The 15,801-nt window shown below is 53.2% G+C and overlaps 7 protein-coding genes across 7 annotated transcripts; 3 read left to right on the forward strand and 4 right to left on the reverse strand.

Moving 5' to 3' along the window:
• Nucleotides 1-650: 650 nt before the first annotated feature.
• On the reverse strand, nucleotides 651-1,737 carry BO82DRAFT_419709 (intradiol ring-cleavage dioxygenase; the record flags this gene model as incomplete). Its single annotated transcript, XM_025640119.1, has 2 exons — nucleotides 651-1,015; nucleotides 1,101-1,737. 2 exons carry the CDS (start codon nucleotides 1,735-1,737, stop codon nucleotides 651-653), a joined length of 1,002 nt encoding a protein of 333 aa, XP_025489786.1.
• A 948-nt stretch (nucleotides 1,738-2,685) lies between these two features.
• BO82DRAFT_434085 (uncharacterized protein) lies at nucleotides 2,686-4,178 on the reverse strand (the record flags this gene model as incomplete). The annotated part of the gene is made up of 4 exons (XM_025640924.1): nucleotides 3,971-4,178; nucleotides 3,803-3,898; nucleotides 3,586-3,744; nucleotides 2,686-2,814 (listed from the first exon to the last, which is right to left on the reverse strand). Exons 1-4 carry the CDS (start codon nucleotides 4,004-4,006, stop codon nucleotides 2,686-2,688), a joined length of 420 nt encoding a protein of 139 aa, XP_025489787.1. The 5' UTR covers nucleotides 4,007-4,178.
• A 1,717-nt stretch (nucleotides 4,179-5,895) lies between these two features.
• On the forward strand, nucleotides 5,896-7,614 carry BO82DRAFT_376359 (uncharacterized protein; the record flags this gene model as incomplete). The annotated part of the gene is made up of 8 exons (XM_025637522.1): nucleotides 5,896-5,933; nucleotides 6,078-6,192; nucleotides 6,247-6,267; nucleotides 6,301-6,648; nucleotides 6,707-6,988; nucleotides 7,065-7,286; nucleotides 7,316-7,449; nucleotides 7,488-7,614. 8 exons carry the CDS (start codon nucleotides 5,896-5,898, stop codon nucleotides 7,612-7,614), a joined length of 1,287 nt encoding a protein of 428 aa, XP_025489788.1.
• A 1,322-nt stretch (nucleotides 7,615-8,936) lies between these two features.
• On the forward strand, nucleotides 8,937-10,629 carry BO82DRAFT_314965 (uncharacterized protein). Its single transcript, XM_025632528.1, has 2 exons — nucleotides 8,937-9,582; nucleotides 9,666-10,629. The coding sequence occupies exons 1-2, from the start codon at nucleotides 9,096-9,098 to the stop codon at nucleotides 10,529-10,531; spliced, it is 1,353 nt and encodes a 450-aa protein (XP_025489789.1). The 5' UTR covers nucleotides 8,937-9,095; the 3' UTR covers nucleotides 10,532-10,629.
• Nucleotides 10,630-10,793: 164 nt separating this feature from the next.
• BO82DRAFT_419720 (3CxxC-type zinc finger protein) lies at nucleotides 10,794-11,392 on the reverse strand. Its single transcript, XM_025640120.1, has one exon. The coding sequence runs from the start codon at nucleotides 11,379-11,381 to the stop codon at nucleotides 10,800-10,802; it is 582 nt and encodes a 193-aa protein (XP_025489790.1). The 5' UTR covers nucleotides 11,382-11,392; the 3' UTR covers nucleotides 10,794-10,799.
• Nucleotides 11,393-12,242: 850 nt separating this feature from the next.
• Nucleotides 12,243-12,875, reverse strand: BO82DRAFT_314969 (GFA family protein). The gene is made up of 2 exons (XM_025632529.1): nucleotides 12,488-12,875; nucleotides 12,243-12,422 (listed from the first exon to the last, which is right to left on the reverse strand). Exons 1-2 carry the CDS (start codon nucleotides 12,809-12,811, stop codon nucleotides 12,336-12,338), a joined length of 411 nt encoding a protein of 136 aa, XP_025489791.1. The 5' UTR covers nucleotides 12,812-12,875; the 3' UTR covers nucleotides 12,243-12,335.
• A 662-nt stretch (nucleotides 12,876-13,537) lies between these two features.
• BO82DRAFT_385083 (uncharacterized protein) lies at nucleotides 13,538-15,469 on the forward strand. Its single transcript, XM_025638152.1, has 2 exons — nucleotides 13,538-14,223; nucleotides 14,307-15,469. Exons 1-2 carry the CDS (start codon nucleotides 13,549-13,551, stop codon nucleotides 15,186-15,188), a joined length of 1,557 nt encoding a protein of 518 aa, XP_025489792.1. The 5' UTR covers nucleotides 13,538-13,548; the 3' UTR covers nucleotides 15,189-15,469.
• Nucleotides 15,470-15,801: the final 332 nt, after the last annotated feature.

Consider the following 15,801-nt stretch of genomic DNA (forward strand, 5'->3'; position numbering starts at 1 on the left):
AGCAAACTATTTTACTGAACGAAAGACTGATTGATCAAAGGCTTGTCCCCGAATTCAGGCTTCTCCGCGAGGCCTTTCCCGGTCGCGGACGGCCAACCGGGGGACTGCGGCGCATTCGGTACATGACAATCATCCGTTGGTCTGATCCATCTCCTTGAGGCTACCCGGCCCTTGGTGCTTTCACCGTATCCTTTGAATCCTCCAGATACTGACACCTCCGTGCTGGTTATTCGCCTACCTGAGCAACATCATGACGTCTCTCCGTTCCCTTGCGCCCGGCCCATTCGCCTTCGTCTACCCGTTGACCTGCCTTTCCTAGTCGCCGCACGCAGTCACTTGCCAGTTAGCTTCCTCTGCATTTCTAATTGCTTGCGGCATGGATTTGGTCACGACAGTGGTGCAAGGGGGGTGAGTGGTGAAAACGCAGTGGAGAAGGCAGCTGCCGCTCGGCCTACCCATGCCGAAATTGCCCCGATCCGGGTCCAGCATACCAGAGACGGTGTGAAACCATGTATGGTCATCTTGAAATTTGATGCTACCTGTTCTTTCTCTTCTAAGATTCACAAGGCGAAACGATGCACTAGGCCATATTCCCCTCCACCCAACAATTCTACACCACCCCCCACCCCATCTGTCTCTGAAATACCCACCTACAACCCGTAATCCACATCCCCTTTGCTAAACCGCTCAATCGACGAAGTATCAACCCCGATGGTAATATATCCGATCATCCCATTCCTCACATCCTTGCCGTCAGCCGGCACCACGGAGATCACCGGGTTATACCCGCCCTCCGTATCCTGCGAGAAAATGGAGTCCTCTACGTTGGTAGTGCGATTGATCTGGGTATGCGAGACGTACGGCTCAAGCGCCATGATCTCGCGCTCCAGCTCCTCAGCAAAGTAGATCTGGCCCGTGCTCACCGTGTGGCTGGACGTGATCGTCCCGTTCGCGCGGAGCGTCCAATCCGTGTGTACCTGAACATGGATGTGGATTGCCCGTTGGACGTAGAAGCCTGCCGGAAATTCGAAACATTAGCTCTCCCCCCCTGCACTCTCAAAGGCTCAAATCAAGAAGAGAAAGGGTATGTTGACACTCACCCGGAAAAATCGTTTTCATTTCCATGACCCCCGACTCATCGGTTGGCCACATCCCCCGCAACCACGTGGTCTCATCGGTATGTAGATCCGTCGTCCCCAGCTCATAGTCCGTGATGTTGAGGTCGCTCAACAGCTCCTCAAAGGGGGTGTTGGGTGATAGGCCCGTGAAGCTCGAGTACGAGCCCGTCGCGTTGCAGTGCCAGAAGTCCACGAGCGCGTTGGGCAGCGGCGCGCACGTGGCCATGTCCAGCACGCCGACGTCGAGCCACAGTGGCACGCCGGCTTGGTTTTCTGTCATGTCCTGGCGCAGGGTCTGCGAGCGCGGCCACACGTAGGGGCCCCGCGTAACCTCTGGGGTCAGCACGCAGGTCTCGTTCTGGATGGTCTCGTAGAAGGGGGCTTCGGTGTGGATTTCAACGGTGGCGTTGTGGTTGTGGCCGTCCGCCCAGCGCTTGGTGAGAGCGTCGCGCGCAGCCATGCGCCGCTTGTTGAACGTGGCGGCGTGGCCGGGGCAGCGCTTGAGGAGCTCGGTGCGGCGGTGGAGGGCTGCCGGAGGGAGTGGCTCGTGCGGGCCGGGGTGCGCGGTGGCCTTTAGGGCTGTGGCCGCGAAGAGGATGAAGAGGAAGTTGAGATGCATACTGATGGATGCCTAGGTGTGCGGGCTGTAGAAGTGTGATAAATGTAGTAGATTGAGGGCTTTGGGAAGGGCAAACACGCTGGATTTATACTTGCTCGCCAAGGGGATAGGTCCGAGAAGAGCGTCCTTCACTGATTAAGGACGACCGAACTGGGAAGGCACGCTGCGTATACCGCCGGTGAAGAAGATCGACAAGGTCTCAACTCTGCTCGACGTACGTCTAGGCTAGCCCGACCGGCCTTGATGCCACGGCGTAAACCAAGGCACATTGTGGGTCTGGAGAGGAATCTTGTTGCCTTAACGGAGTTGTTCTCTCCACTATCGTGGCTAGCACCGCCAGTCGTGGGACATGCTTATCTACCTCTGCATGTTTCTAGGAATGGCTTTTGCATATCGCGGCTCGACGAACCCTTACTGCAAATGGTGCAACTTCGTTATCTACATGCCATCTTGTGTCAGGCTGACATGGGGTCGAGGCACCACGGTCAAGCTCTCGGCACCACATTGTCCTTCCTGCCGTGTATGTAGTCAGGAATTAGGTAATAACACACACACTCATCTTATTTCAATCTGATGCTCCCATTATCCGTGAACCCCTAGACAACTGCAACTTCTGGACCATGTCGAAGGCTCCTCGTGTTACGGTTGGGGTCTGATCTACGTAAAGTATTCCCATGACAGACACAGAAACAATCCCGATGGAGCCAAGCACACTTTCCCACTCAAACAACAGCACCCAAAACGGTACAAAAGGCGCACTTCCTCACTTATCTGGCATCGGAATTCAGAGCCCTCTCACAAAAGACCGTGCTTCTGTGCCTCATGTCTCCGCAGTCGAAGCTGGGCAGGCTGCGCCAAGCCTCAACTTCCGCTGAGTCATCGGGACCTGCCATTCCGGGCTCCTATGCCAGGGCCCGAATAGCGTCGCATAGCCCAATCATTCAAAGCCTATTTGACACCAGTCCTGCAGAACCCATGCCCTTGGTGCAAATCGGGCTTTCGGGAAGTAGCTGCGGATGTATCATATTGCCGGTCAAATCCCGAGTCCGGAATCTGGCGGACACCTAGGATTGGACACTTGCAGGTGTGAGATTCAGTGACCCATAGTCATCATATGGTAGCACTATTGTAAACGCATAGCAATAGCTTGCTAATAGATTGGGATGGCTGAGTTGCGATAATCACTGTGGTTTAGACGGAAGGTGACCGGGAAGGAATGTGCCTTTGTGGTTCTGCTCTTTGCAGCGGCGAGGGATCGCGGAACCTCCGCAGGAGATCACCTTACCAAGCTCTGTTCTTTATGAGCAGGCAGGCGTGACGCCTAGTAGCGTGGCTTCCTAGTTACTGGTCTACGCAATAAAGCCGGTCTCCGTTCGAATCCATTGACCACTAGTTAGTTTATCACTGTTTATAATGTGGCTCAGGGCGGGGGCTTATGGGAAGTGATAGAAACAATTCATCTCTGCAGTATCGCTTTACTTCTTCATTGTCATAGGTACAAAAGGGTAATTAAAGAGCAAGGAGAAAACAAAAGGAAAAGCTGAAAAGACCAATTAGCTAACCGGGAGTACGGTGAAAACAGCACATGTTCCTTGAAGAGATGAGTGAATAATCTAATCATGTTGCAATCTATATCTGAGATGACGTGTGACTTTTGTACGACATTTCCAGTGATGCAATTCTTGACTCGCTGATTCTATATCTTCAGCGTATACTCAATCGACAATCCTCGCGGCCCGTGTACTGTACCTGGATCCACATCCTCCTAAGCAACTCTTCCAAACCCGACCGGATATATTCTTTTCCTCAAATCTGCCAATCCCCTTTAAAAGTCCAGTCCATTCTCACCGAAGAAAAATCAGTCATCTCGTGACTCGCATCATCATTATATGCTAGCTCTTGATTGGCACCATCGCCCGCATTACTCCCGGTCTGGTGGGCGCCTTCGTCCGGCTTTTGGTGACCGGAGTTGAAGACCCACTCGGGGGAATCATAATCATTCCGTTGCTGGTGTCACTGTCAGCGATCACTTCCTCTACTCTGAAGATGCCACAGGGGGGTTGACCTTGTCAAGCTTGTGCACAATGTTCTCAGCGTGGCCATAACGCAGCGGTTCGGGGGAGTAGTTGTCGAGGATCAGATGTTCCTGTTCGGAGAGGGGCTATATTGGGGATGATAGGTTAGTATGCCTTTGGCCATCATGGGATACGTGGAATGCATCTGTTCCACACACCTCATCGCGGGTAAAGATATAGGGTCGGCCGCTCATGATGGCAAGTGTCTTAGGCTGAGTCCTGGGCGGTATCAATTGGACTATGTCCTTGGATGAGTGTGTTAGAGGCGGAGAGACTTGAAAGGTTACAAGATTTGTTCTATCAGTTCTTCTAGAGGGTGGACTATTTTGAATGTGTGAGCAGAGATAGTCGTGCCTACAAGCTTACTTCAAGAAGGAGAAAATAATGGACAGACCTGGAGGAAGTCGAGGCTCAGGGTGATTATTATAGCCAGCAAGAGGGGTAGAGTGGGGCTACACAAATCTCCTTTGAAACAGGGAACCCGAAGTGTGACGTGAGTTACTGTTGCTCGAATATAGCACCCTGTGTATATTCGTGCATCGCGCCTCCCGCCTCCAACTCAATCAGTGAGGCCAGAAATCAAATCTCGCCCTTGCGGCAGAGATCTACCTACCAGGGAGAAGTCGCTGAGTGGCTGGTTTACTCTCGCCCGAGGACGTCACATCGATTGACGGTGGAAGAAGCTCAGTGGGATGAGGCGTGGAATGTATCATATCCGGCGGGGTCTAGAAGACATGGAGAGCAAGGCGAGTCATAATTACCACACATTCGCAGAATCATTGCCACCATTCTTGGCTTGCCCAGAAGCAACACATTATCTGATGTGGTCGCAGTTCTCCTTGGACACCCTTGTTCTTTCTTTTCTTGTTTTATCATTTCATTTGCCACGAGCTTTCTTCGTAACGAGTTCTCCAAACTGATCTTCACTTCATTTCTTATATTAGTCCCCAGGAGCGTCTGTCTAAAATCATCTCATCTTACATTCCATATTCACGCAAAGATAGTACGATAGTGTTCGCAGTGGGGCTGCGCTCTTGGCGTAGATCCGGCACACTCCGCCCACCCTTCGGGGTGCCGACCGGACCACGACCCAGTGGGCTCGCATTCCGAAGCCGGGACCCTTCAAACAGACCCCAAATAGTCTCAACGTTTAGATCGGGAGGAGCTGAAAGAGCTTCCTGCGCGGCTCGTGTTGTTACGCGAGACGGGTGGATGAACGCGAACTAGGCGGAATGGGGCTCTGCCTTAAAGGTGTACAGTATAGGGGTGATTTGAGCGGAGTCTTTGGATTTTGGATCAACGCATGTAATGATTCTGATGGTGCAAGTAGTGTGCCGATCGAAATGATCAATATCACATATTGTTCTTAGGATAATTGGTTTGAGGATTTAGTTGTTCTGTATGGTCTTCTACCTCATCCCTTCCAGGAGAGGTGCCATGGTACGACGGTAGGGTAGCGACGGGTGATGCCCCTCTTCGCCCTCCGGTGTAATCGGTATATTGAGTCCAGTTGCAGCCAAGAGGTTTTTTTCAATGCTAAGCACTGATGGGATCTATCTTCTGCGCGGTCTCGGTCTCTGCACAATTTTAGGTCTAAGACTGTCAAATCATGCAATGCCGTCAATGCTGGAAGTTTTTACACCATGACGTTCTTCTATATTTGATGGGTGAGAATGCGACGGCTAGGTTTGCCTGAGTATGGTTGTGGCTGAGATATAAGCACTAGTAAAGATAAAAACAAGTTCAAAGTTGGCACAAGTTAGGGCTATTCTGCCCGGTCGGGTAATCAACGGGGAGATCTACCTCATGACATCGGGCTATAACAATTAGCACTTGTCCAACTTTACAACTAGTAAGCCCTTCTTATACAGGATGCATGGTAGGTGTCTAGGGAATGCGGCTGGGTGCGAGAATATAGGGTGCTACTGGAGTCCATTGCCTGCCAGCCCAGCGGGTGGGTTGATCAGGGCTGTCATACGATTAAGGCCCACTTACCATAAGAACCTCGAAAAGTTTACCTACATTTGGATCAGCGCTTACAGTTGATTGTGCCGTTGAGCAGGCAAAGGCCAACCACAACATCATGAATCGCGTAGCCAATCACTCTTTTCATCCTTGTGGGTTCTGTTGGGCTCTCATTCGCTAACGCCACCGGCCGATCCTTGGAGGCGTCAGCCCTAATTCATTAGCCGCACGGGTAGCGCATCAAGTGTTTGAGTTCCCCTGTTCCATCCCCACCCTCTCACGCTATTCTCCATGTAGTAGACGAATTCAGTTTGTTCCCGAGACGTCGGAGCCATTCCAGAAGTTCGCGTACGCTGGGCCCAAAGATCTCCGCTACCCAATCCTCGCATTTGCTGCAGCGAAACTGCAAAAAGTGGTAGGTTACGCATAGCGCGCGCATGGTTAAGTAACACCGCTGATTGCATGTTAGCTTATCCTCCACTCCTCACTGGTGATGGCCGAAGCATAACGCCGCATCCTGCAGCAACAGAAGTGCACCGTGTACCTGCGGCCATCAACCATGAAAGCCCAGGTAGATGCAATCGTGCACGACGCACCGCACATTCAGACGATCGACATCCCAGACCTCGAGGAGTTCCTCAGGGATACCGAAGCGGAGCCCGTCACATCCAGCAAAACATGGGACGAAGGCAAAAACGACCCGTGGCTAGTATTCCACAATTTGGGCACGACCGGAAACCCCAAGCCGGTGACCTGGACGCACCGGATGATGGCCTCGATCGACATGATGGCCGCCTCCCCGAGCATCAAGGACAGCATGGTCCACCGCGTCGCCAACCACAGACCCTTCGCCCCTATCCCCTCCCTGTACGTATGTCCCCTATTCAACCGTACAACAGTCCTGACTAACCATACTAACAACTCCATAGCTAACCGGCATGATGTTCATCTTCGCCGCAACAGCCTACGTAAACATGACCGCCGTGCTAGGCCCGTCCGCAGCATTCTCCCCCGCCACCATTATCTCCGTGTTCCAAAGCACCCATATAGACGGTACCCTCCTCCCTCCCGCCCTCATCGACGGCCTCTGCCTCTCCGACGCCGGCCTAGCCGCGCTCCGCAGCCTCAACCTCCTGATCTACGCCGGGGCCCCGCTCGCCGCCAAATCCGCCGCGCTGCTGACCCCCTACATCCCCATGGCCATCAACATGGTTATATCAGGCGGGTACTTCGCGACGCACCACGAGCACCGCGACCCCGACGCCTACCTGTGGCTGCTTCGCGCAGCAACAGGGCGCAGCCTTCGAGCCCCGGACCGCTGACGGGCTGCACGAGTTAGTGTTCGTCCGCGACACCACCTCTGAAGATACAGACGACGAGCTTGTCATCTTCCAGACCTACCTACACCCGACGCGGTTTATGACCCACGACCTCTGGCGTCCACACCCTGTCCACAAGAATCTGTGGCAGATTGTCGGCCGCACGGACGACTACGTCCCTTCTCGCAGAGTGATGGACTACATGCCTCGTCGCTGGAGCCGGAGATCACAGCGCACCCTGCGGTGAAAGCGACGTTGATCGGGGGACATGGGCTGGCTAAGCCAGTGCTCTTGGTGCAGTTGGTGGTTGGGACGACAGCGTCGGAGTTTGAGGTGGAGAGTCTGCGGCGTATGTAGATAGGGTGAACGCGCGGGTCCACAAGTGTGTGAGGTTGGAGACGGGGCGGGCGATTGTCGCGACCGAGGAGAAGCCATCTGCGTATACGGCGAAGCAGAGTGTCGCAAGGATGCAGGGCTTGGGGCTTTATAAGGCAGAGATAGCAGCGTTGGAGGGGTAGGGCTAGCACGATGTCTTCTGGAGGTTATGGGTGTACGAGGATTATACTGGATAGGTCAACATTATGCGATCTGGGAATGACCTGATAGCAGGAGCAGACTTGATAGTTCGGGTGTAATACTACTCGTATTCATCTCACAGACACCCTGTATCTTTAGAGGGGGTCAGATGAAAGCAACGCCCCTTTTCTTGCAAGCCATAGCGGTTCAGGGCTATGAGACGCGTCCCAAAAGACCGATTGCTTCACACAGCGACCAACGTATTGCGGGGACTATCATGTATACGAGAAAATCGCCGTCGTTGGGTACTTCGATCACCTCGGTGGGCATATAGTTCTGGACTTTTGTTTCGGGTCCACGGGGCTCGGGAACATGTCGGTGCTCCTGCTGGCCTTTCTGCCAACACGGCAGTGCTTAGTTCAGCTGGGTCAATGAGCTCACTGAATAACAAATACAACTTGTACGCCTGCAAGCAGCCTGCGACGGTCGATTGGAAGCAGCTCTGCACTGCCTTCGAGTCACTGGTGGGAAATGGCGGCATTTATGCAAGATGACTGCGGCGCTTACTGCAGGCAGGGGGTCGGTGTGGCGCTGTGTGGCGCATGCCGTCCAGTATGAACAGTGAGATGACGTACAAGATGAAGTGCCTTGTGCAGCACCGTTGCTGCGAGCATGGATGTAGGTAGCAAGGAGCTCAATGACGTGATAAGTACATCTAGAAAAAGAAGCAATAGTGCAAGATATATCGTACACAAATATGAAAGGGAGTAGACACAAAGAATAATAAGTAATGCTGGGATCAAGACGAAGATTGTATCCGTAGGCTATCGCAAGACAGGCCCTATTGCTCAATAGCTTCTATCCTCCATTGCGCACCGACAACGATTTAAACATGGGTATGCTAAGCAGCATAGCAGACTTGATACATTCAATACAACTGGAAACCCCTCCTGTGGCTGTGCACGCTTCCCCAGCCTGTTTGCCGCCGGCGCTAAGGCACAATACACTTGCATCTGCGGTCCGCTGCGACTTCCGACATGCGAACCAGTACTTCTCATCCAATCGATGGCAGTGCCTCTCACATGAAATTCCGCAAAGTCGACTGATCCATGAAAGAAGGCGCGTACTTGTGGTTTGAGCGCATTTAAGAATTGGAAGTGGCGTGCTCAGTTGAGTATAGCGGGCCAGCCTCGTGGAGTTCACAGCCGCAGGGAGACGCTTGACTCTGGAAGCCCGAATAGGACTAATCATTACAACGTCATGGGGCCGTGGACAGTATAAAGGTGGTGATGATGCTTAGTAGCCGGGTCAAAACATGTTGAAACATTGAGGTTCACAACCACGAAATCTATCACTTCTTTGTCCTTCCATTGCTTCAAATTGCAATCACCATTACCGCGCATTTATCCCGCGACCATTTCAATCCCTCCCACTCCCCAATCTCAAAGGTAACAGACGTTAGTGAAGCAAAGCTCATCCAGCGATGGAAAAAATCCCCAGCTCCGAACGACGCGCGATCTTTCTAGCGTGTCGCGCGATCTTCAGCGGCACGAACGCCAACATCCGCAAGACGAAGACGATCCGGGCGCATCTAGAAAGCCACCAAAGCTCACTGCAAGCTCTCATTCCCAACTACAACATCTGGCGGGCCCTGCCTCTGGTCAAATATTTCTTGGAACAGGGCCTGTTTCAGTCAAGCAGTAAGGCCCAGTTGCAGTTTCCCGGTCTCCTTGAGCCGTGTTCCGTGCGGCAGACGCAGCATGCGGCCCTTGAAAAAGAAGCATCGCACTCCAATGCACAGGCTCTCCAGGAGGTGGCGGAGACGTACGAGGCACAGCAGCGTAAAGAGGAAGACGAGGATGAGAAAGGGAAAGGCGGTTTGGGCCTCCCATCAGAGCCTCCCATGGCCTCGATACCAATCGCCGTCAATTCCGTTGAAGTCAGACAACAAGAGTTGGGAAACGAATCAGGTACAGCGCCCTATAGCCAATTTCTAGTGTGCTCTACGCAGGGCTACTTGTCTCGACTCTTCCACTGACCAGAATACCTACAGATCAGAGCCTATCGCCCGAGCGACCGCCAGCCCCGCTCTTCCCGCTGTATCTACCCTACCACGCCCAGCATCAAATTCTAACCACCGTGCAACAAGTCCTGGAGGAATGCATCTTCGACTTCTGTCAACGATGTGTACCAGACGAGCTCACAATCCGGGGCTGGGACTGCGCCGCGGCGGTCGAACTCAGCAAGTGGACGCGGCTGCTCGGCCAATGGTCATCCCGACTACCCGACGGCACGCTCCGTCCGACGGATCTCGAGCTGGAGACGATGCTTGCGACCATAGTCAAGATCCGGCACACCGCGGTACATCGCCTCCCCACGACGGCACAGGGGGTCTGTGACCTCGTGGCTGTCGCAGGGAAACTGGCCACGACGATCGGCGACGCGCTGCGCACCGCGCAGCTGGACGATCTGCACCGCGACCTGCAAGAGAAGATTACGATCCTGGAGTCTAATAAGAGTCTGCTGGAAGCGAATCTGGCCTGCCAGTTGGACAGCATACAGGCGGAGCGGGATCGGCTGGATCTGGAGGAGAAGGCGATCCGAGCGAAGACGATCCAGGATGATGGCGAGAACAAGCGTATGGTCGGGCTGTTGGTGCAACGATCTGTCGATCAGATATTTAAGGTCTGTGCAAATGGGTCCGGCCCGGGGGCTGAGGGGTTTTCCTCTTCGGGTTCCGTAGCGGCTGGGAATGGACGCTTTTCTGAAGTGGGGTTGAGCTGGCTGCGAGGTAAGATCGGAGGAGAAGGCTTAGGGCTGTGGCACCGAGTGGTTGTTGTTGTATGTTGCTTTTTACTGTTCGCGTCGGGATTTTGGTATCGGTTTTTCATGGACTGGACCGTTCGTAGGCCTGGATAAGAGGTGAATTGATTGGTAGTGGAGAGTCATGGTCTATGGGAGAAAGTTAGCTACTGTGATAGACTTCGGGCGTGAAAGTGGATTGGGAGTATGAACATAGACAAATTCCGTCACATGAAACCTTCTAGATTCATAAGTTGTGATTTCTGATTCTATTCTCAAGGGGATATCCTGCAATTTTACTGGACTATGTGGCTGGTAATGGATCTAGACCACAGAAAAGCACCAGTACCAGATTGACCCCTAAGGTAACACCTGGGTGCTTCGATCACAACGCCGCCATCGCCGTACTCAATTCCTCAACATCCTCACCTCGCCAGCGCTTGCCTGCAAAACAGTGACCCGCCTTACAGCCCTCGCACAGCTCCTCATTATGAGGAGCTTGGGAAGCGCCCCCGTAGGCGGGCGGGGTCACCAGGATGCCATGCCATTTCTTGAGCCGATAGGCGACGCGCTCGGCGTAGGACGATGCGTTGAGGAACGGCCGGCTGAGGGCATTGCAGCCCCTACAGCGCTGGTGATAGACGCGCGCGTTGTACTTGCCGTCCGGGTACATGCGGATCCTGATGGCGACGGCTTTGCTCGACCACCCGCCCGTCTCGCAGTTGCGGTTGCGACAGACGAAGCGGCCCATGATGGTTGTGTCATAGTCCCTGACCTTGCCGGTGTCGGTATCATGCGGATGGAAGGTCAAGTAAGCGAGGCCCGCGTCCGCGAGGCGCTGTTGCACTTTCCCGTGTAGCGCAGGGTACATGGACCATTGTTTGGGGACCTGATACTTCTTGCCTGGCCGGCGCTTTTTGGCGGACTGGTTCTGCTTGGGAGGCTGATCCAGGTTCCAGGGAGTCATGATTGTCTGTGCGTGTCTGACAGTCCTCGGGGAAAGACGGATAGGGCTTGCAGGTGTGGTGCAGAGGTCTGGGGCCGATGCGAACGTGAATCACAGGCTGCTCTTCCTGGGGTGGGAAACAAACTTCAAACACACACGAGGTTCTGGAGACGGTGGGTTGTGCTATAGCAGAATATCACAGCTTCGAAGAGCCTGTTTCGAAGACCCTGTTGCTCTATTTATGCCATGCTGACACCCCTTTCCCTGCCAAGCAAAGACAAAGGAATTGAACCCAAGCGGCGATTTGCGTAAGGCGCACAATGAGGCAGAAAGGCAATAAACTTGCAACAGAACAAAGGTCCAGTAGTCTTTGTACTGAAAAATAAGTTGCGAATGCGTCCGTGGGCGGTGGACTCTGTGCTGCACATTCTGCGGGCTGTCCTTTGTAGACTGGGCGCCTGCGCCATTGTCCTCGACAACCAAGTCCGTTCTATACCTCATTCTTTCACGGTTGGTCCCACATAGCCATGATCCTCAATCCACATGGCTAGTCTCGGGTCAAGGCTGTGCTATCCCGAGCTGTCCATCGCCTGTTTTCGAATATCCAGCATGCGTCTAGCATCTCACTTGCGGCTCATTGCTGTAGACACTATGATAGGTGCTAATCGTTTCGTTTCTCCGGTCACAATCTTGTTGTGAGCACATAGACAGTTGATAGTCCTATGCTAAGGACAAAGGCAAAGACAGCCTCATGGTACTGTCTCCGGTACACCTGATGATCCTACTTTTGGTCCATCAACAATCGAGCCCCAGGGCCACAGAGAAAAGCGACCCTATATTACCTCCGATACACTTAGGCAGATCAGACCAATAACAGCAACTGTGAGCAGAAGGGAGTGTATTATATGCAGGATGAGATAGATAGTATACATTAGGGTTGAATGTCCCTACAACGCAACACATAGATCTGCGGAGTTATGCCTTGTACTCCGGCGGGAATGACCTCCCATCAACCTTGTTGATCTTCAGTATCTCCGTATCAAAGTCTTTTAGGAGCCGCACCTAAGTGGAGCCTGTGGTTAGTCCCACCTATGCAACACGTATACAAGATTGAACTTTCTCCTTACATTAATGGCCGTGATCGGTTCACCTTCCATGGGAGGCGGCCAGATGAAGCAACTACTGCCGCAGTCGCTGCAGAACTGGTGCGTCGCCTTGCGGTCGCCAAAGCGATACTTCTTGAGCACCTCCGCTCCTTTGTCGATGACGAAGTCCTTCTGGAACGGGTACACGAGTAGATACCCGTTCTTCGAGCAGATGGAGCAGTTGCAGCTGGCAGTCGGGTACTCGGGTAGTGGCGGCGATAGGATGAAATGGAACTGCACCGTGCCGCAGTGGCAGTTGCCGGCGTGGGAGCTGGTCTCGCCGGTCGGGGTGGGTGGGAAGGTCATATTCGATATTTTGGAGAATCAGCTAAACGAATATAAAGAAGGATGAATGATGCAGACAATACAAGTATTTCGTGGGTAGAGGGAGGTCAAATGGCCTTAACTGAATTCCTGAAATGCGGGGCTGCGCCAAGCCTGCCTGCTTATCCTCGGAGCTTTTCAAAGTCAGCTGCGTCAGGGTCTCGACTTTCAACTATGTAGCTGGAATAAAGGAGCTTTAATCTTGGTGTAATTCCACCTCTTCATGTTGCGACCGTAGACAAGCGTTCTACTGTCATATAATGGCAGTTGTGGCTCATCTTAAGCATACCCTGAGTCTATCACGGATTTGTCTAAAACTAACCTCCCTGGCCAGCTAACTGACAACTGAGTAAAATGACTTAAAGAATTACTAGAAAAACCACAATTGTAACATGACATGATTCGTTTACTGGACCCAACTTGTATAGATGCTCTTTCATACCGAAATACACTGCAGGGGTCTCAGGTATGGTTTCTAGGCTTTTGCCTTCTAACCTGGCCAGGGAGGTTACCCCCGTCTCAAACAACTGCTGACAGATCTTCAATCTCCGGGCATAGGCAGATTTAGATTAATCTGACACGGATGTGGACCATGAGTCACAAGTGGGCCTACGGCAAGCCCACCCCAAAAATAGCTTGGCAAATCTTACATCCCTTAAAGCTTTGCATCTCTCCTCTCCACGCCATAACCCCTACCACACCAACCATCTTACTGCGAGATGGCTCACCAAGCCCACAGTATCAGCTGGAACATCCTCGCCCAGAATCTCCACCATCGATCGGAACCAGCCACCCCGGACACAACCCACCTCGTCTCGGACCTTTATTTCCGGTTCCGGCCTGCCCAGGGCAAGGAGATCGGCTACTTTGCCGAGTCCTTCGCCCGCGCCATTGAAGAGCACACCCGCACCGAGCGGCGGAAATACCCCGCGCAGTGTAGTCCTATCCAGCCAGATGATTTGGTTTTGAATGATCGCCTCGCGGAGAGACTCCGGCCCTTGGCGTACCGATGGTGCACGGCCTACGAGCACCCCAAGTGGCCGTACAGAACGACTGTCAAGGCGCGGGGCCCTAAGCTGTGTCCGCATCGGGACTACACCGGTGACAGCAACATCCGTAGGAGCAGCAGTAGCAGCAGCAGTAGCCCCGACAGGCCCGTGGATCATTGCGGATGCCCGTTACCGTACTGCGAGCGAATGGGATCGGCCTTTCTGCGTCGCTATCAACCCAACGACTGCTACAAATTCATGGATGACAATGCTGGGGCCTTCTACAACATTCAGGTTGTGAGCAGCCTCATGCTACTCGGAGAGATGGACCCTGTGCTGCGGCTGGCCGCCACTTCGGACAACGACCTGGCGGAGTGGATGGAGATGTACGAATGTTATTGTATGGTACGCACAGCCCACAATCCCCCCCCCCCAAACAAGAAAAAGCATAGAAACAGCCAACACACGGTACTTACGCAAGAAGACAGACCCCCGACCGCGGCTGGGACAAGCTCTTCGCCGGCGCACTACAGATGTACCTGACCCTCAACATCCTCCACAGCATCCCCTCGCTCTGGGACCCGGCCTCCCGCCAAGCCGCCAACAAGGAAAGGTCCGTCGAATACCGCAACACGCGGATCTACCAACGCACGCTGCGGCGGTGGACCTTCGAGGGCTCCTCGAACGAAGTCGCCCAGCACCTCCATCGCCAGTTCTTCGGCCTCGACGACCATTTCCACTGGCAGACACAGGTCGCCCGCTACCGCCGGGAGCCCGGCTTCCTGCCGCTGCTGGAGGCCACCACCGAGGTCCGGGGAGCGAGGCTGGGTTGGTTGAATGATGCGGACCGCCCCAGCGAGACGGCTGCCTCCGGTCCTACGCTCATTCTGACCAATCGGACCTTCCCCTACGGCCAGGTGCCGTTCGAGGTGTTTCTGAACTGCGGGAAAAAGGCGGTCTATCGACCGCGATTGACGGACGTTGCGCGCGTGGAGGGTTATCTGCGAGTGCGTGGGGGTCTACCGCAGGAGTTAGTACAGCAGATCACGGGGCTGGCGGAGTACGATGGCCAACATGCGCGACGACTGCCCGTCCCGCACGATCCGCTGCACCACGCCAATCGCGCGGAGTTGCGCGACTACCTCACGCAATGCTGGCAGGTGATGGTGCGGTGCAATATGCTGGCGCAGGAGGTGGGGCGGAAGATCGATTGGGTCGCGCAGGTGGTTGAGACTCTGGATAAGCTGGTGGCCAAGCCGCCTGGGAAGAAGCTCTTTGAGCGCGAGCTGGAGGGCGAGTATTGGGAGGTGACTATGGCGGGCGGGAGCGGGGAGTTGCCGCATCGGTTTCGCACGTATAACTGGGAATAGGGCTGTTGGAGACAGAGTAGATAATATGGAGTTGTGTCACTGGAAGGCTTTGTTGCTATAAGAGACTATGCTTTGTCTCTAATCATCCGGGAATCGGGAGTATATTGACCATATACTCAGGGGTGAGATCCGTTGTGGCAGGAGATTGAAGCGATGCCCGTAAACACACTACAATATTGAAAGCCTGGTTACGGACCGGAAAGGGCAGCACAATATATTGACTTTGTATACATTTCTGTTCTATCAGGTTTGTATGATTATATACCCATCCTTATTTAAATTAACAATGACTGTGTTGAGATTGTACCCCCATATCTGAATACAGCTCTTAGATGGATTTTATTGTCCTGTAAAAGCCTTTATTCCATAGATAGAACTTTGAAAGTTTGGTCTGTATTGAAGAGCTAGCACAGAAGATTTGAAAATTAAGTATACTTCTTAAAAAGCATAAAGATCAGAGTAGTGTTACTAGACGATAATCAGAATTCATTTCAAAGGTAGTAGAGAGATGCATTACACCACAAAACTATGCATATATCTTTGTTTCAAATCTAAAAAATGCTCCTCATAACCTTGGCTTTATCTTCTATGTTTGCTGCAAATTGTATTCTAT

The sequence above is a fragment of the Aspergillus uvarum genome, assembly GCF_003184745.1.
Source record: "Aspergillus uvarum CBS 121591 unplaced genomic scaffold BO82scaffold_45, whole genome shotgun sequence".
Taxonomy (NCBI): domain Eukaryota; kingdom Fungi; phylum Ascomycota; class Eurotiomycetes; order Eurotiales; family Aspergillaceae; genus Aspergillus; species Aspergillus uvarum.